The sequence below is a fragment of the Nyctereutes procyonoides genome, unplaced genomic scaffold (assembly GCF_905146905.1).
Source record: "Nyctereutes procyonoides isolate TBG_1078 unplaced genomic scaffold, NYPRO_anot_genome, whole genome shotgun sequence".
NCBI lineage: Eukaryota > Metazoa > Chordata > Mammalia > Carnivora > Canidae > Nyctereutes > Nyctereutes procyonoides.
Window position 1 is genome coordinate 12,964,719 of NW_026575139.1, and position 20,269 is coordinate 12,984,987.

General features: G+C 46.6%; 1 protein-coding gene across 1 annotated transcript in view; it reads left to right on the forward strand.

Annotated features, from left to right (window-relative positions):
* KCNK10 (potassium two pore domain channel subfamily K member 10) overlaps nt 1–20,269 on the forward strand; it is a 130,166-nt gene that overhangs the window by 43,573 nt on the left and 66,324 nt on the right. The window contains exon 2 of the mRNA XM_055304234.1: nt 17,116–17,450. Within this exon, the coding sequence (XP_055160209.1) occupies nt 17,116–17,450 (335 nt within the window). The remainder of the gene's footprint in view (nt 1–17,115; nt 17,451–20,269) is intronic.

Consider the following 20,269-nt stretch of genomic DNA (forward strand, 5'->3'; position numbering starts at 1 on the left):
GGAGCATGAGGGGTGTGGGATCACCTGGAGCCATTCTCACTCCTGTGATGGCAGTTATGGCTGACTCTCATTTGGGATCTTAGCTTGGCTATTGGCTAGAGCACCCACGCAGGACCATGCTATGTGGCCTCTTCATATGGCTTAGTTTGGGCTTCCTCATAGCATGGAAGCTGGGTTCCTAGAGTGAGTGTCCCAAGAGAACCAGGAAGAAGTGTAGTGTGGTCTTTTATGAAAGCTTTGGAGGTCCCACAGTATGCCTTTTGCCTTAGTCACAAGCCTGTCCAGATTCAAAAAGAAGGATCATACATTCTACCTCATGGGAGGAATATCAGAGTCTCATGGTAAGAAGAGCACACAGGACAGGAGATGTTGTTTGGAAAAAAATACAGTCAGTCTGTCTTGAGACTTAACCAGGAGGCTATTTATAGGGCCAACTGGCTTGAAGGATCCAGTGTGCTTCTAAATTTTGGACGTGCTCTGATGTGAGGGTCTCTTTTATTTATCAAAGGATTGGACTGCTTGGCCTTTGTTGCATTGGATTCAGAACTGGTAAGCTGTCATTCATTTAAGAACTCTGATGGAATACTGACAGACTCTGTGCAGGACCCTGACCCAAACGCTGTGGAGGCAAATGGAGCTGCCGCAAGGAGCCTACAAGCCAAAAGTTGAAGATGAGTACAGTTGGCTTTCTATTAACTAGTCTCTGGAGAGGAAGAAAGCCCGTGACCATCCCTAATGATAGTTACAATAAAACCAGTCAAAACAAGACCCCAAATGAATTTAATGCACATGTTTTCAGTTAGCATTGTATTCAGCATTCAGGAACACATTTCCCATCCTATAGACCTTATCCAATGAATTAATTATTATCACAACTAGCGATTGTTAAATACTCATGACAGCCATTCAATATAGTAAGCACCTTATGGGTATGGCACCATTTAATTAGCAGTGTAATCCCCTGAGGCAGGTTACTGTTTCCATTTTATGGATAAGAGAGAGTAGTAGAGTAGTAGGTTAAGTGACACAAGCTGGCATTTGTGCCCAGATCGTCTGCTCCCACACTGCATGCTGAAGATGACAGGGCAAGTTAGTATAAAGCTGGGTATTCCCTTTGGTGTTCTTTCTTCCAGATTCATTGTTTCCATCCGTGTTCCATGAGTCTTCTGGGTCCCAAGAAGGTCTTGGACTGAGTGTAGAGATTGAGAAGGATGCAAAGCTCATATGACTTTGGACGCCTTCTCTAAATCCTAGCCCCACATCTTGCTTTGAGTTGATATGATGCACTAGACTATACCACACTATATTATATATAATGCAACATACTATTGCATTTGTAGTTTACAGATTTGGTCTCTGAGTGGTACAACTGTCATTAACCTAATTTCAGGCTCAAGATCTCAGTCACTAGCTAAAGTTTTTTCTGCTGACAAGATCTGCATTACCGTGTGCTGTAGAATGTAACTTTTAAAGCACCACCCATGCAAGTACAAATCCATAAAACTAAAAGTCACAGAAGAGAGAGAGGGATTATTCCATTTTTAAGACTTTTGGTTTCATTTAGATCTTACAGATTATCCTGACTGATTTATTTAGTATGTCTGTAAATATGTCCCAGACAGTGATCATACCGTGATCTTTGTTTTCAGTTTACTTTTCCATGTCAAGTTTTTTTTTTTGATAGGAAGTGATTAAAAAAATAACCTTGAAGTGTGATAATCATCCTCTTCTTGAACAGACTGCAGAGTTTCATAGATGTATCCAGTAATTGTTCACTTGTGATGAAAGGAAATGTGAATTTTCTGGCATAAGAACAATTTTTTTAGTTCATGCCCAAATTAAAGTGATCACAGACTTGACAGAGCCGAAGCAGGCCTTAAGAGGTAGAGCCACTGTGTACAGTTGTGCAGGTTTTGTATTGTACCACTGTGAATGGATCTGGGGCTGTGCAATGGGGCAGTCCTGTGGAATCATAGATTCCAGCCTCTGTTGATTCGTAAGCACGGGAGGGCTTGATGACAGGCTTCTAGGCAGTAAGAATAAGAAGATATTATGTGTCACTTCCAAAGGAATGCTTTTCTGTACCTTCAGTGCTCTCAGTTGAAGGCATTTCCCAAATAGGGATGAAAAAGGAGTTGGTTTGAGACAGCATGCAGCGGGGTGCTTAAATGGAAGATACTGGGGAAAGATGTAGCTCACCTTCATGTTGATGGTGGAAGGATGGCTGCTTGCTGATTTGTCTTGGGGTGTACCTGAAGAGCAGGTGTCTCCTGTGTCTCAGATTTGGCTCTCTGTTCCCACCAAAGATTGAGGGTTGGGATTATGGCAGGATTTATTAGTACCAAACTAATAAGAAACTCAGGTTGAATTTTTGGATGAATACAGGATTGCGGTTGGAGCTGCTCTTTCAGAGAATTTCTTGTAACAGAGCATGAAGGCAGCAGGATTTCTTGATGGGCTTTAGAATTAGACAGACACTGGGCTTGCCTTATATCCTCTAGCTGAGAGTGTTGGATGACTAGCTGATATTCAGGATATCCTTTAGGTAAAAAATAATAGGATTGACTTTTGGGATGATTTGTAATTATTACACAATAAACCTTTCCCTTGACTTTATGTATTCATTTAAATTATTTATCAAATGCCTATCATGTGCCAGGTGCTATGCTAGGCCCTGAGTGCATAAAAGTGAACCAAATGAGCAAGATCTCCATGCTTGGAGTTGACAGTCAAATGGGGCAGGGCTGGGGAAGATGGCTGACCAACAGTAAACCAGTACATAATATAGCCACCTGCAAAGGGAGAGAAAAAAGGAGAGTGGCTGCTTAAGGTGGCCAGGAAAGACCTCTCTGAGACGGTAACATTTAAACTGAGACCAAACGATGGGTGGGAGTCAGCCGTGAGAAGAATGGGGGGAAGAAGACCCTGTGTAAAGTGAAGAGAGGCTGGGGTGCAGGGGGTGGGGACGGGATGTGTATGGGGGGTGAGAGAGGGAGTGGCAAGGTCTGTGAGGAGCAACAGGCAGAGTCCAGCAGAAGGGTGGTGGCCTGGGCCAATGTTGGGGTAGGGAGAAGAAGGGCCAGGGCTCGTTCTAGGTCTGTTTGGAGGTAAAAATGGCAGAACTCTGGGAGGGAGGAAGGAACAGGGAGGCTGAAGTGAGGTTGCCTCTGAGGATCTGGCCTTTTGGCTGAGCAAACTGGGTGGATGCTAATACCTTGGGAGAGGAGCCTTCTCTTTTGGCAGGTTGGCGATCAAGTACAAGTGGGACCTACCGAGTGTGAGACGCAGTTGAGATATGCCAACGAAACTGAACCACTGGTATTTGCATCTGTGAAGCTGGTAGTCAAAGCGGTTTTTTAAGGAGTTGAAATTTATTCTTGGAAGAAACAGTCTCCCCTCCCCCTATAGTCCAGGACAGTTGTTCCAGGGGAAGTCTGTCTTTCCAAATGTTTATCTCTTTTCTGACTCCAGCTTTCACCAGTGGCCATTGCGATGCTACTGTTTGGGTGAGGGGCTCCTCCAGTTACCTTGGCCTTGAGCATTCCAAAGCCCACACCCTCTTGACATACACACAGATGAAGGCTGGCCCCTTGGGTAGTGGCTACATGGCCCTCTATATAGTCCATGAGGATGACTTTGAGATTGTCGTCATTAAATACTTGGTTCCTGTTCCGGTCATAAGTGGCCCAGATGGTATGGTGATAACTGTGGTGACCCAGTTATCAGTGTCCCTGTAACCCCAGTGGCCAGCAGAGCTACCCCATTCATCAGCAGCAGGGGGCTCTGGACTCCTCCAGTGTTGGTTTGGCTTATCACCTGGGATGCAGCATGCCTGTAGCTCCTGTGGCTTTTGCATACTGATACCTGAGTTGCCTCCTGCTGGCCTCTGTTTGCTGTTTCCCCGGGCATAAAGATCCGGGAGTCATCAGCAAATGGGTGGCATTTAAAACCATGGCCATGAAATAGATTAGTCATGGGGAGAATGCAGAGAAGAAAGGGTTCAGGGATGAGCCCCATGAAAATCCAATACTTACACATTTTTAGGAAAAGGAATCTGTGGACTTAAAAACACGTAACCAGAGAAGGGTGCCCAAGGTGGCTCAGTTGGTTAAGCGTCGACTCTTGATTTCAGCTGAGATCATGATCTCAGGGTTGTGAGATGGAGTCCCGTGTCAGGCTCTGCACTGAGCGTGGAGCCTGCTTGAGATTCCCTCTTTCCCTCTCCCTGTGCCCCTCCCCCTGATTGCACGGGTGTGCTTTCTTCCTCTCTCACTCTTTCTCTTAAAAACAAACAAAAAAACCCCCAAGACCTAACCAGAGAGAATGGAGGAAAATCTTGGGAATGTGGTGTCAAGAAACCAGAGGTGGGAGCGTTTTAAGAAGGAGCAAGGCCTTCTCTGTGGAGTGCTGTGGGAAGCCAAGTCAAATGAGGCCATGTTGGTGCCCTCTGGATCTGGGAAGGAGCAGATGATGGAGGTCCTGGGAAGAGCAGCTGTGACAGGGAGCCAGGGATTGACACCTGGTTGTTTTTATATGGCTTTATGATTGGTATCACCTTGTAGGACTTGCCTACATTTTGGCCGGTTGTGTTGGATGGTTGATGGTTGTGCTTCTCCTGTCCCTCTGACTTGGGGTTGCCAAATAAAGTGTAGGACACTTAGTTAAATTTGAATTTCAGGAAAAAAAAATTTTTTTTAAGTATAAGTATATCCCAAATATTGCATGGGACATACTTATCCTAATTTTTTTTTATCTGAAATACACATTTAATTGTGTGTCTTGCCTTTTCTTTTTCTCTTTTCTTTTCTTTTTCTTTCTCTCTCTTTCTTTTTTTGCTGAATCTTGCAGCACACATTGAGTTATACACTTTAAAATGGTTAAAATGGTGACTATTATGTGATGTGAATTTTAGCCCTCTCATAAATCTAGCAACCCTATCCTAACTAGATGGTCACATATGGGCAGCCTGGATGGCTCAGCGGTTTGGCACCGCCTTCAGCCCAGGGTGTGATCCTCCAGACCCTGGGATCGAGTCCTGCGTCAGGCTCCCTGCATGGAGCCTGCTTCTCCCTCTGCCTGTGTCTCTGCACCTCTCTCCCTCTCTCTGTGTCTCTCATGAATAAATAAATAAAATCTTAAAAAAAAAAAAAAAGAAGCTACCCTATGGTCTGCTTCTAGGTTGACTTGCAAGGACCAATAAGAAATGCCAACCTCGAGGGACCCTTTTTTCTGGTAATAGCTAATGCTTCTATTAAGTTCCCTTAGAGCACTTCACAGAGTACTGAGCACCTAGTAGGCACTCACTGAATGATAGAAGCTGCATTGTGCGCCTTGAGGAACAGTGGTTTATGGTGATACGTGAATGGAAAAACTCCTGGTACCTGTGAACCATTTAGAGAATGTCAGGAAATGGATCTCCTGTGGAAGTTTCCAGGGAATTAAGTGGTGCGGCACTTTTTGGTGTTTGGAACCGAGTGCTAACTCCATGATGTACCTAATTTAGCCCTATGACTATGGAGGAAATGGCTTTGCTGAATTCAGCACCTCCCCATTATAGCAGCTTAAGTGCAACTGGCATCTGAGGGGCATTAAAAATCTTTAAATGGCAGGGAACTCTTGGAAATGCCCACAGATTCCAAGATAGCTGGGTTGTGTCATTTGCCATTTTAATTGGTTAAAACAATTTCTAGGCCCTTTTTCCTCCTCCTCTCGATGAAGTGAAAGAATCATAACCACAAGACTGTATTTTCAATTACCTCTTCAGAGGCAACTTCAAAGTAATTAAGCATGGGTTGAATCCAAAGCATACGACACATTAAATATCAGCTAGGATTTTCTATGACGATTATATTCCTTGGTTAAAGGCTGAGAACCCAAAAGTTAGGTTTAACTCTATGGAAATGCTTTTTTTTTTTCCTCTTGTGGTTTTTTTTCCCCTGAGCTTTGCTATTTACAAGGACTATGGGATCTCTGGTTAACATTGGCTTACATGGCAAGCTGAACGGAGCACTTTTGTTTTGCACTATTTTATTGAGCCCTATGATGCCCCAGCATTAACTAATGTGTCTTTTGGTTGTAGGTTTCTGAGCCAGGTCCTGTGGTTCTTATAACTGGGCAGTTCCTTGAAAGGAAATATGTTTTCGATGACCGCTTAATTGCTGCTAACCCATCACATAGAGAAGTTGCCTGGGTAACAAGTGTGGGTCTGAGGATCTATCACATGGAAGAGGAAGTTAACTTTTGCAAAGGATGCCGGAGCAGACTTCTTTCTGTACTCCCTTGTTTTATGGGCTGTTTCTTGGGGGAAAAGTTTAAGGACCAGCACAGCAGCTTGGCAGATTTCCTTATGATCCAGGCAGGGATCTGTTTGCTCTCTGAGATTTCGGATGCCTTTTCTCGATCCTTGAGTGCTGGGCCTTTTCTGAATTACATGGGAGTGGAGGTGAAGATTGTTCCACCCAATTCCTCCATCTTTTTACCTAGTGAACCAGGGACCTGCTCCATCACCTGCTGGTGCCTGAAGCGTGATAGATAGTTGACCAACATTTGTTGAGTCTGTTCCATGAACTTTAATTGAGCTCTTATTATATGCTGTGCACTGGGATTGGGACTCTGGAAGATCTAGAAGCAAGGAGTCCAGTGCAAGGGGGCATCTAGAGGAATTTACCTCCTAGCAGGAAGGATTACTGGTGAGAAGAGATGGCGGATGTTTTGGGGGTGGAGTGAGGTGTTGGTCACTCCTATATTCAGCAGCTCATGGCTTGTTGGAAAATCTCCCCTGGAGGCTGGTTCAGCCCTGGCATTCCCCTGGCAGCAATGACTCTTGGCTTCATCAGATCCCATTTGGTTTCCCAAACCTAGGGATGCTGGCTTATTGAAGATTCCCTTTCCTATCTTTTTAGATCTGCTTCTCCAGTGTTTCAGTAAGCCTGTTGATTCATTGAAGACTTCACTAATTAGAACTATTAATAGTATTTGCAAACCCTTCTTGGTCTTTGGAGACATGGACTGGTATGTTTGCTACATCACTGTCTCGCCAGCCTCCAGAGGAACAACGTGGATGTTCTTCTTTTTCCTTTTAGGTTTCTCCCTTCCTCCCTCCTGCACTCACTCCCTGCGTCTGATGGCTGCATTTGCAGCGAATCACAGAAATGTTGCTGATGTCAGCAGCGCTGATACTGCATCGGAGGAGCCACTTTAAGGGGGAAATTATCCAGAGGGTGATGCTGAAAGGCAAAGCCATTTAGTGGGGTGTTTTGTAGGAACCGTGTTCTGCCTTTGATGGATCTCATTCCGTTTTGCTACTTCGTAGGCACAGTGAAGGAAAAGCCATCTAAAATGTTTTTTTCCATCCAATTTTTTTTTATGGGAGATTTTGGTTACTATGAAGCAAGGCAGGAGCACTGGCGGCTGTTCTGGTAGGGGCAGGCGGCCGAGGCTGCTTGCAAAGCCCAGTGTCCTGGAGCGTTGAGACTCCACCTCAGTGACCTGGGACAAGGGCAAAATGAGGATACCGCTCCTTCTACATCAACAGTTTGTTCTTAAATATATATAAATACATACCACAGTCCATTTAGTCATACACAGAGCTTGCCCTTCAATGCTTTCCCCAGCAACTTCTTTTGGAAAGTAGATAGCTACCTTTCTGCGGGATCGCCAGGGCCAATTTCAGGTGTGTGTTCGGTAAGATACACCTTTATCCTGAGCCCATTTCTGAGCTGAGAGACAGGGCAGCTGGCTGGCTGTGTGGGCGGAGAGTGGCAGCAATCCCTGAGGCTGTTCGATGTCCCAGTGGCATCCAGCAGCCTGGATGGGGTCCCTTAGCCGAGAGAAGGAGTAACACAGACACAAGTGTCTCCCGGCGGCTCCAGGAAAGGACAGGAAGGAAGGGAGTTGAGTTTGCTAGCTGGAGAGTGAAGTGTTGAACTTGCAATCTAAGCTGGGCAGGGGAGGAAGAAAACACAGGTGGTTATGGGGAGAGAGCCGGGTGGATGGGCTGCTCAAATCTGACGTGGATTTCTTTACTGGAGCATTTCTGAGGCAGGGCCATTTCTTGTGATGATAGGCTTTGGGGTGGGGCCATAGAAGGAGGCACCTGTGGTGAAAACCGTTGGTGCTCTACCGGGCCTTCCAGATGTGTTTTCCAGGCCCTGTGGACCCCTTCTCCAGAGTCTGTATGCTTCTCCCCTTGTAGCTTGTCCCTACAAAGAATCCGTTCTCAGAAGATTTTCCTTGGGCTACTGGCCAGTGACTGATTGGGTAAGAGAAGGAAAGCCTAGCTCCCTGGCCCCAAGGTGGGAAAAATGTGAAGTCATTTATACTGCAGAGCTCCCAGGGCCTCAGGGGACAGGAGGGCTTCAGCCAGCATCACACTCCTCCTTGGTTTCCTGCCCTTCCCCTCCCTGCTTCCCCATTCCCTATGGGCTTCTCCTGGGAGTGCTTCCTAAATAAATTGTTTGCAAACCAGTCTTTATCCTGGGATCTGCTTCTAGGGAACCCGGACTCAGTCACTGGCCAAGGTGGATTGGAGATGATGGTAATAGTGATGAAGTCAAGGAAATGGGAGGTCTGGGTATTGGATGGATTGTCTGTGGAACAATTGAAATAAGGTGAAAGCAGGACCTGGATGGCAGCTTTAAGGCATCAAGGAGAGAAATCAGTTCCACCACAGACAGCCATGGGAAGAGGAGGCAGTTGAGGAGCCAGAAGGTTTGGGTCTCAAAGGAACAGGAATTTGGGCTCAAGAGCACGGAGTGTTATGTTTCTGGGACAGTGTGGCCCTGACATGGTGGGCGAGGGAGATTAAACAACCTCTACCTGAATGCCACACTCAGAGGACACTGTCCTCACGGGAAACCTGGGTGGCACCGAAGAAGGTGGAGGAAGCCTCCCTGGAGATGCTGAGAAAGTCGGGGAGGTCTTCAGCATGGTGGACCTGAAGTGTCTTTGGAAAAGTTTGGGATGGGAGGGAAGGTTGGATCACAGCAGAGGAAACAGAGAGTAGAAGAGGGATTAGAGCTACACTGAGGGGAATCAAAGCTACAGGGAAGCTTACATCCACTGGTTTCACTGACCTTGCACTTCTCAAAAGAACTGGTCCCATGAGCTTCCTGGTGGATGGTGGCTTGGCAGCCTGGACACTGAGTGTGGACTTTGCTATTACTCCTGCCACATAGTTGACATGTATTTGTTGAATAAGTGAATAAATGGCACATCAAGCTTCTAAATGCCCCTCCCTTTTCATCACTGTAACACGTTAGTGTCCTGATCACCTTGGTATTTTATGCTGTGATAAATAAGGAATTTATCAAAGTCCCTGTAGCTACTTCTGTCACCATCATTGGGTGGGATGCAGTGAACAGATTTCCTCAGGTCAGAGGGTTAGGCAGTGTATTGGGTTATGGACTTAAGTCATAGGATCTTTCCCCTGAAAGGGTTAACATGTATTTTTCAGTTTTGTTTTCTACTGTGGATCTGTAAAAAAAGAAATTGGTTCGATTGGTAAAACCGCTTCTGATCTATGTACTTGAGATAGCCGATACCCAAGGGAGTTTGCTGGGGTCAGAGGGCAGCATGTGGAGGGTGAGGCAGGGCTGAGGAAGTAAGATGGAGCCTGAGCCCGTGGGACATTGGAGGCTGTGTAAACAGCCATGGGAGTGATTGTGGGGTTTTAAGCAGGAGCAGGATTAGAATTTAACTTAATTTATTTTTAAAGAGACTTTGTTTATTTATGAGAGGCACAGAGACCGAGGCAGAGACATAGGCAGAGGGAGAAGCAGACTCCCCGCAAGGAGCCCGATGTGGGACTTGATCCTAGGACCCCAGGATTATGCCCTGAGCTGAAGGCAGACGCCCAACTGCTAAGCCACCCAGGCGTCCCCAGGATTGGAATTTTAGAAGGATCCATGGCTTCAGTCTGCTTGGGAAGGGTCCCCTTTGTGGAGCCCAGTGAGGAGAGGTAACTGCTTTTGACAGAACACCTGGGAACAGCAAACCTCTGTCTGGAAGGAAGGGGGCCCTGATAATAGAATTTAAAACACTTGGCCCCAGGGTAAAGGAGATGTTTTGGGGACTGCAACTGCTTATATTATTTATAATTTGAAAGGTAGGGTGCAAATTCCTTTTTAAGTGCTCTACTTAATTTAAATAATGGAGGAAAAAACTTAGAGCAAGAGACAAATATGTTATTCACAAAGCATTTTGGAACTAGACAAGGGGACCCCAGCTGTGTCTGTGTGCCTTTCGGCCTTGACCATAGAGTCACTCCACCAGCACGGTGGTGTGTGGGGCCTGTTGGGGGATACACTATGTAGGGAGCCCCAGATCTTGAAACAGGAGCAGGGCAGTGGGAAAGGCCAGGGCTGTTCCCACTGGCTCAGCATGGACGAGGAGGAGCCGTGGCCCTGGGCTCTTTCTTGTCTTCTCCAGGAATTGAACGAATCACAAAGAGCTCTCCTTATACTGTTTACTGTCTGAGAACCTTAACAGCTGGACTCTGGATGTCTGTCTGTGGGAGGAAAATACTGTACCACTGGGAGTGCTTATACTACCAGATTCAGTGAATTCTGAAAATATTCTGTTGGGCAAGTGTGTGAAATTGATATCAGAAGTGCTGGTAAATATATGGATGGATGCAGGAATGAATTCAGGAAGGAAGCAAATTACAAGCAAGAGCAACTCAGTTGTAGGCTGTGTGCTAAGCTCCGCACTGAGGCATGAAGGGATCATAGAGGCAGGACATCTGATTATACTGGGGGAGGGTGGGCAGGCAGGGAGGACTTCCTGGAAGTGGTGACACACAAAATGAGCTTTGCAGTAGGAGGTGTTATTTTTGGCCAGATAAAGAGTGGGAAGACGAAAGGTATCTGGGAAGCAAGAGGGCCCAGAGGGTGACATCAGCAGGGGGCTAAGCATGCAAGGGTCAGGGTGCTGCTGGGTTTGGCTGGGTCAAAGGTTGTGTATGGGGGCGTGGCAGCAGGAGAGCTGGGAGACAGGCAGGTTCGGGTCCTGGAAGGAGCCTGCACTTTACTGAATCACTGAGGTGGCTTCAGAGGAGCTGAAGTACTAGGTAGATGTGCTTGGCGTCACACCTGGGAGAGCGCCACCTGGCTGCGATGTGGAGGATGGATTCGAGGGGACAGGACTGGGGGCTTTGGAAGCCATTCTGGTGAAAGAAGACAAGAGTCTGCCCTAAAGAAAGAGGCCAGGACAGATGTGAGTCAAGGTGGCAGCATGTCCTCAGCTCCTCCCTCCTCCCCTTTCAGCCTTGGTTTCCTCCTGTCTTGACTGTCTGTGAAGGTTCGCAGACATTGCCCAATGCCTTGGTCTCTTCCATTTGGTTCCAAAGCCTGGCGTTTTAAGAGACGAGGAGAGAGAAAAATCACTGAATCCAAAGGGAGAGCCTTTCCTGTGGTGGCGTTCCGGGGACGTGCATGGCTTGCTCATTTAGTGTGTGTCACCTGAGCGTCACTGTGTTCTTACTAGGATGAGCTTGGCCACCTTTAAGGTACGGCCATCAGATGGAAGCTGGAAGAACAAGGTTCAGCTGGTGAGGTATGTGGAAGCATACTCTCTACTCTTCCTGGAGGATGGTCATGGTAAAACCAGCTGCTGTGACGGCTGCAGGCAGGTGAGGGTCCCCCACACCCACCCTCTGCACTTGCCTGGAGTCTGTCTACATCCAGGAAGCTTTTTGGGGATGCCAGGCTCAGCGTTCACCTGGAGCTCTCTGGAAGCTCTGAGCTGCCGCTGCAGGTGGCCCTGGCCTGATTCCAGGCCTGGGAAGGCTGAGGGTTGGGGGGTGGGGATGGAGGGCAGGACTTCTCTGCTTCTTGCCAGTGTGTTGCAATCAGTTGTACTTTGCCTGGGTTGATAGGCAGAGTCACGTTGCTGTGTGACAGTGGCCCCTTTGAGATGGCCGCATTTCAGGTTTCCAAGAAACCCTGAATCCTGTGAGTGTCATTTGTTTCCAGTGGCAGGGAGGAGTGGAGGCACTTGGGGTTAGGTGTCTGAAGATGAATCCAAGGATGCCACTGCTTGCCATAGGCTGGTCAGCATCACCTCCCCAGACTTAGTGCTTCACTTGGATAGATTATGACACCTGCTCTGCACAGAAGTTTTTGTGACCATAAACTAGGCTCATGAGTGTGTGAGATCCTTGTCAACTCTCCCACTGACTTTGAAGGCAGGGACATGTCTTATTCATTTCTGCATCCCCAGCACCAAGCATGGTGCCCGGCTGACTCAAATGTTTATTGGCTGGGTGCAAGAATGGGCAATGCAGTAAGTACAAGGAAGGGGGGGAAGCCTGACAACTTCAAACTGCTATGAACTCGTTTGACCAAGAAGCAGCAGATTTCTGAGCATGCTCCCATATCTCCCCATGTTTAGATAAAAGTGGAATCAGTGAATGTTTGTGAGGAAACATTTTATTTACTTTTAAAATATTTTATTTATTTATTCATGAGAGACACACACAGAGAGGCAGAGACATAGGCAGAGGGACAGGCAGGCTCCCTAAGGGGAGCCTGATATGGGACTCCATCCCAGGACCCCGGGATCAGACCCTGAGCCAAAGGCAGATGCTTAACCACTGAGCCACGCAGGTGCCCTGAGGAAACATTTTAAAACGAAAATTTGCTGAAGGGGTATTGCCCTTCCAGCTTTTCTCTTCTCATTGATTCTTGGCAGTGCTTTTGGAGTTGTGAAGAATGATAGGTTCTTTCAGATTACTTTCTGTGCCCCATCCATTATTGATACATTTCAGATAAAAGGGCCCTTTCCACCAAGGGGATTTTTTGCATCCTATTTTTCTGTTCCTATGCTCCAGAAGAGAATGGACTTTGAAGTCAGATTACTCTCATTTTAATCCTGACTCCCCCACTTTCTGCCCCCTTGACCTCAGTTTAGTCTGAAATCTCTCTGGCACTCAGTTTCTTTATCTGCGAAGAGAGATACGTGGCGGCCATGAGCATGCATGTGCCTTGCAGCCCTCCAATGGAGTCCTTATGGTCCACCTTCCGCAGATGAGGAAACAGAGAAATGAAGTGATGGTTTCAAGGTCAACCAGACACTCGTGGATTTGGGACTGAAAGTCTGGTGTTGGCTCCTGGTACTTTGGAAACTCAGGATCAGTGGATTCTCTTCAGACTGTGCTCCCAGGGACAGCCTCTTAGCAAACTGGCATCAGGAAGTGATCTGCGAAAGACCTTTGTCAGGCCCAATTCTGCTCGGCCTCAGGGATGCTAGAAGCCCTGGAAACATCCAAGATGCAAGTCAGGGAAGGAGACCTTGGTCCAGCTGACCTCCAAGTACAAGGCTGTCATCAGGCTTCCTCCTAGTGTCTGGCACCTGACCCTGTGGAGGATGTTCCCTGAGTAGAATGTCAAACCCCAAGGCTGGGAGGGGCCCTGACTTATCCCCACCACAGCACAGCAAGCACCTCATGCTCACTTGGCTAAATGCTTGTTACTGAGGGTGGTGGTGATTCTGATGAGGCTTTTGTTTATAGTCTGAAGGAGTTAACAACAACAGAAAACAAACATTTGCTCTATGCCAGGCACTGTGCCAAGAAATGGAGATCCAACAATCAAAAGACAAGCTTTCAGACTCCAAGGAATTTATAGGCTTTGGGGGAGACAGGCCTGCCAAGCCTGCCTGGAGAGTCCAGGATGGCTTCCCAGAAGAGGCAGCTTTGAGCTGAGATGGAGGAGATTGGGTGTTTCCCAGGAGGTGAAGGTGGGGCAGAGGCTGCTGGCCAAAGGAACACCCATGAAGGTGTGGAGGAGGGAACAGAGCACTGCTGTGTTGGAGCATCTGCTGTTGAGTGCTGGTGGACTGCCAAGCTCTTTCCACCGAACACCACTCAATCACACTGTATGTGTGGATTGGAGGTGCCAATATCTTTTCCTTTTATTCTCCATTCTTTGAATCAGTGTATTGTGAGCCAGCCACTGTATAGGACACTGGGGTACAAAGGTGAGAGGGTAGGCTCAGGGCCTACCCTCCTGAAGCTCTAGGTCAAATGACAAGTAAACAGGCTCTATTAACAGCACAGTGCAGTGAGTGTAGGCCAAGAGAGAGCTAGTCTAGCGGGCATGTATGAGGTTCCTGTTGCTGCTGTAACAAATTGCCACAATCTTAGTGGCTTAAAGCAATACCTATTTATTAGCTTGTGGTACTAGAGGTCAGAAGTTCAAAAATGTCCCTTTGGACCAAAATTAAGGTGTAGGCAGGGATGGATCCTTCTGGAGCCTCTAGAGGAGAGTCTGTTCCCTGCCTTTTCCAGCTTCTAGGAGCTGATTCCATCCTGTGGCTTGTGACCTCTGCTCCCTTCCTTACAGGTCTTTCTCTAACTTTCCTGCTTCCCTCTTTTAAGGACATTTGTGATTACATTGGACCCACCCAGATAACCTAGGAGAATTCTCTATCTCCAGATCCTTAACTTAATCACATTTGCAAAGTTCCTTTTGTGAATTGATGTCAGGTAGCACAGGCACAGGGCCCCGGGATTGAGGACATGAACATCTGTGGGGGCCATTATTTTGGCAACCCCAGAGGGAGCAGGGGAAAAGGGGAGGAGGTACTTCCAGAAGTGTTTTTTAACACCAGATTTGTCAAAGGTGGGTGAGAGTGAAGGCGGGGAGGTCATGTAGGAGGCTGCTGGGTTGGTCCAGGTAAGCTGTGATGATAGCACTGATGAGGTTGGTGGTCCTGGGAATGGTGAGAGGCACAAGGGACTGAGAAATACAGCAAGGAGGGTGAGTGAGTGGGAGGTGTGGGAGCAAGGTTGAAAGAAAGCTGCCCTACACAAGATGCACTTCAGTATCAACCAGGGCTGTAGGAACCTGCAAGTAGTGGTCTGGGGGCAAGATTAACAAGAACATGATGCCCAAAGTGCTTATTCTGATTCTGAAATCTTTCAGTGAGAGATTCCAGATGGTTTAGTGTTCAGTGACTCAGGAGGAAACGTAGCATTTAGTGACTTTATTTGCTAGAAAAATGTATAATAAAAGGCTGATGTTCCGCCTGGTTTTCAAAGAGAAAAGTTGATTTTGAGGCGCTAGGAGGAAAGGCAGATGTTTGTAGACCTAGATTCCTTGAGGTGGCCACCCTTCTGGCCAAGGGGTCATCAGGGTCATTGGTGCTTTGAACAGAGAGGGAGTGACATTCCCCTGCTTTTATTTTTCTTGAGTTTCCCAAAGCAGGGACCGAGCAATCTGCTCTGTAATCATTTGCTCCACTTAGGTAATTACCTAATACCATCTCCTAATACCTTATTTGCACAATGGCCAGGCTGCACTGTGACAGAGGCCATAATACACATTAGTATAATAAAGGCAGAGCAAAACCGAAGTTCAGTGCTGTTCACTGCTGCACGGGACAGATTTCCGAAATGCACGATAGCAGAATGTGCACAACACGACCCTGCTCTCCCTGCCATTCTGGAAAAGCCTCCAGTTTCACATATTTATTTCCAAGGTAATGCAACTGCCCTTATAGAGACCAGGGACCCTTGAGAGTTCAATGTGTTCTCAAGATGAGGTGAGATTTCTTTTCCAATGGCTTCTTATTGGAGGAAAATAGAAGAAAAACTCTATCACTAATAGATCAGGAGTGATTACATCTAAGTCATTGCATTTTTTATTGAGAAATGCACTTAGCACCTATTTTATTATTATTTTTTCAGGGAACCGAGTTACTTGGCATAAAATATCACTCATTGTTTCCTTCCCTCAATCCAGTTACCTGCTTTCTGTTTTTCACTTTGGTAGCCTCCTGAGACCCAAACTCTCTTTGACGTTGTCTGATTTTTGACCCGTCTGCCTGATAGCAAGTTCACCTTTCTTTCTCTTTGTTTTGTGACTACAACCTGGGATAAAAGGGACTTTGAAACCTGCTAGATGTTCATCTCTTATCCACTCTTGGTATTCTGCGGTCCTCAGTACGTGGACCAAGTAGCTGGGCATCCGGCTCCTATTTATTTCCTCTCCAAGCTGAACAACATGTCTGTTTTTCAAACATGATGGTTTGTCCTGTGACTTACACATTGTTTCACCGAGGAGGCTGAGAGAAGGGATGAATTGTAGATCACAGAGACCTGGCTTTCTAAACTGGGCCCTTGTAGAGAAGTATAAGAATTTCAAACTCAGTTAATACTACTCTTAAAAAAACCACCAACAACCAAAAAACAACAAACCCAGAACTCCTGGTGCTCTTTTTTTAAAGAACTGAAACAGGCACCTAGCAACTGGTCAGATTCCCTCACTGCCAGTTTTGAATCCTCATGTTTGAAAGCTGGCTTGAGAAAGACATCTGTGCTTTGTTTCTTTTTTTTCTTTTTATATTAAAAATTTTTTTACATTTGTTTTTATTTAAGTTCGATTTGCCAACATTATAGCATAACACCCAGTGCTCATTCCATCCAGTGCCTTCCTCAGCGCCCGTCACCCAGTTACTCCGTCTCTCCACCTACCTCCTCTTCCGCAACCTTTTGTTCGTTTCCCAGAGTTAGGAGTCTCTCATAGTTTGTCTCCCTCTCTAATTTTTCCCACTCAGTTCCCCTCCTTTCCCTTATAATCCCTTTCACAATTTCTTATATTCCCCGTATGAGTGAGACCATATGATGATGCCCTTCTCTGGTTGACTTATTTCACTTGGCATAATACACCTTCAGTTCCATCCACGTTGAGGCAAATGGTGGGTATTTGTCGTTTCTAATGGCTGAGGAATATTCCATTGTATACATAGACCACCTCTTCTTTATCCATTCGTCTTTTGATGGACACAGAGGCTCCTTCCACAGTTTGGCTATTGTGGACATTGCTGTTATGAACATCGGGGTGCAGGTATCCCAGAGTTTCACTGCATCTGTATCTTTGGGGTAAATCCCCAGCAGTGCAATTGCTGGGTTGTAGGGTAGCTCTATTTTTAACTCTTTGAGGAACCTCCACACTGTTTTCCACTTTTTTACATTTAAATTCAATTTGTCAACATATGGTATAACATCCAGTGCTCATCCCATCAAGCTGTGCTTGGTTTCTGACATGTTCTGTGTCTCATGTTTATCAACAAACTCTCTTCCCCTGTCCCCCCCCCCCCCGCCCTGTTTCTCAGTGGCCGTTCCAACAGCAGCGCCCCCCGTGTGCCAGCCCAAGGGGGCCACTAACGGGCACCACGCGACCCCACGCCTCTCCATCTCCTCCCGAGCCACGGTGGTAGCCAGGATGGAAGGCGCCCCCCAGGGGGGCCTGCAGACCGTCATGAAGTGGAAGACAGTCGTCGCCATCTTTGTGGTCGTGGTGGTCTACCTCGTCACGGGCGGTCTGGTGTTCCGGGCCTTGGAGCAGCCCTTCGAGAGCAGCCAGAAGAACACCATCGCCTTGGAGAAGGCAGAATTCCTGCGGGATCACATCTGCGTGAGCCCCCAGGAGCTGGAGACGCTGATCCAGGTGAGCAGGGAGCGAGCCAGCCACAGGACAGCCTGCGGGGACGAGGGCCACCTCGGCTTTTGTCCTTGGAGCTCACCGAGTTGTTGCCTCTGGTTGAGGTGCTCCTGCCGGTCGGGGAGGTCCCCTCTGGGGAGGTGACACGTGGGCTGGGACCTCCAGGAAGCCAGAGAGTGAGGCCTGTGGGGGAAGAGGGCCCATGCGTGCAACAGCCTCGATGCTGGGAGGTTGGGATTTGCAGCACCTGCTTTTTGGGTGAGGGGGCTGGAGGCGGGTGCTGATTAACCTCCTGATTCTAAAGTCTGCGAGACCCTGGGCCAAGAGGGTTGCCCTAGAAGCCAGAGAAAGAAATGTCAAAGAAGCAGGGGTGTTTTTACCTGTCCCAGGTCAGTGAGGATGGAGTAAAGACCGCCAGATGGGAGGATGGGAGGCTGTTGGTGACGTGGCAGAGATATTTTGGTGGATTTACGGGGATGCAATAATAAGGCTGGCCGTAATAGTAATAATCAGGATTGCTGTTTTTGAACACTTATTTGTATCAGGCGCTGTGCAGGGGTCCTTGCAGACCTTGGATGTTAAGGAAAAAATATCCGTAAAAATATGGAGGTAGAGAAGGGCTACCACCCAGAGAAGCTGGACAATGAAAGCAGGAGTGGGGGTGACCCAGGCAGGGGTGAACTGTGGCTGGGAGCGCCATGGGAGATGGCCCTCAGGTGGTGTGATGGGTGCAAACCGAAGCAGGAAGCTTCTGAAGACTGTGAAGTCCAGGATGCCAAGTCCCAGAGGGAAGAAGGGAAGTGGTTGAGAGCCCAGTTGGGGGGCTTCATCGTGCAGGGGAGGGAGGGTGGCTGCCTTGGAGCATCCTGCACATGCTCCTGAACCAGGAAGAGTAGGTCCTTTTGGAAGGCAGTGACATTTATGAAGGTAAAGGAGAGTCACATCTTTCTAGGGTTCTAGAAGTTCATAAGACAGAGGGATGGAGAAGGTGGCTCCCATGACTTCGTCTGCTCTGGGGTCATCTGCATTAAATTCTAATGGCTACTACAGTCCAGGTTATTGCAGGGTTTGCAAGACTGGCCTGGCTATTTGTGTCTTTCTTTCTTTCTTTCTTTCTTTCTTTCTTTCTTTCTTTCTTTCTTTCTTTCTTTCTTCTTCCTTCCTTCCTTCCTTCCTTCCTTCCTTTCTTCTTCTTTCTTTCTTTCTTTTTCTTTCTCTTTCCTTTTTTTTTGTATATTTTTTATTGGAGTTCAATTTACCAACATATAGCATAACACCCAGTGCTCATCCCATCAAGTGCCCCCCTCAGTGCCCGTCACCCAATCACCCCATCCCCCATCCACCCCCCTTTCCACTACCCCTTGTTCGTTTCCCAGAGTTAGGAGTCTCTCATGTTTTGTCACCCTCCCTGATATTTCCCACTCATTTTCTCTCTTTTCCCCTTTATTTCCTTTCACTATTTTTTATATTCCCCAAATGAATGAGACCATATAATGTTTGTCCTTCTCCAATTGACTTACTTCACTCAGCATAATACCCTCCAGTTCCATCCACGTCGAAGCAAATGGATATTTGTCCTTTCTGATAGCTGAGGAATATTTCACTGTATATATATTGTGTGTTTCTTTCTAACGGCATTGATAGGGTAGGGGAATTCTGGGGCTCCTTATGATCTGGAACCTTCATAACAATAGTATTCCTTTAAAGAAATTGTAATCATCTGACTTGACTCATACATATGTAGAAATACACGTTCTCCCTCCCAGGAATAAATATGACTTTATATCAGTGTTTCTGTAATTTTTACTAAAAAAGAAAACTTAAATATGTGAAAATCTAAGGGTGGTGTTTCACATTATCCTTTGTTGGATAGCTTTGTCTTTTTTTTTTCTTCTCCTTTTATGAGAAAATGTGATCGAATTCGTGGTGATGGGAGTGTTGTACTAATCTGTGCCAGACTTAAGGCACTAATCTATGCCTAGAATGTCATAGAAAAGTGGGGGAAACAATTCTGGAGTAAGTTTAAACGAGAACAGAATTATACATGTGTTGGTGGTATGTGGTGAGATACTTTCTATTTAGTTGCAATACATGTAATAACGTAAAAAGTGGTCTGAAGTGAATCTAGATTCATGGTTGCATTTATTTTCCTTCCTTAGACAGTGAGATCTTGAGGAAAAACATTCACATCATATCATCTTTGCATTGCTTTGCATCTAATTATTGCCCGATGGAGAAATCCTTTTGGATCAAGATATCAAACGAAATCTATAACACTGATGATGCCACCGGATATCTGAGATTCTCCATGCACTGGTTTATTTATTTCTGTATTGCCCATTCTTTGGCTCTCTTCTTCATGAAAGAGCTCTGAGGCCAGAATGGATGGGATGGGGGCATGTAATGATTCTAATTCTGGTGCTGCCATTAAAACTCCTCCCCTGCTTTGGCCTCAAAAGTTTTCTCTGTGAAACGAAGGGTGTGTGTGTGTGTTTGTGTGTGTGTGTGTGTGTGCATATGCACACGAAGACACACATATCCTTAAGACCATTTTTGTAACAATTTAAAAAAGCTATCCTTTATGAGACACCTGTTAAAATCCAGATACCTTACCCTCATTATCTCATGGAATTGTGTCAACAACCCTTCAAGATGGCACAATTAGGCCCATTTTATAGGTGAGGAAGCTGATTCTAAAGTAGGTGGAGTACCTCTCCAACCCCCAAAGTAGCCAAGCTAGGATTCAAAGTGAGATCTGTCTGACCTGGCCCTTCCTCCCTTAATGAGTCTACAAGGTCTTTCAGTAGGTATTGCTTTATCATAAC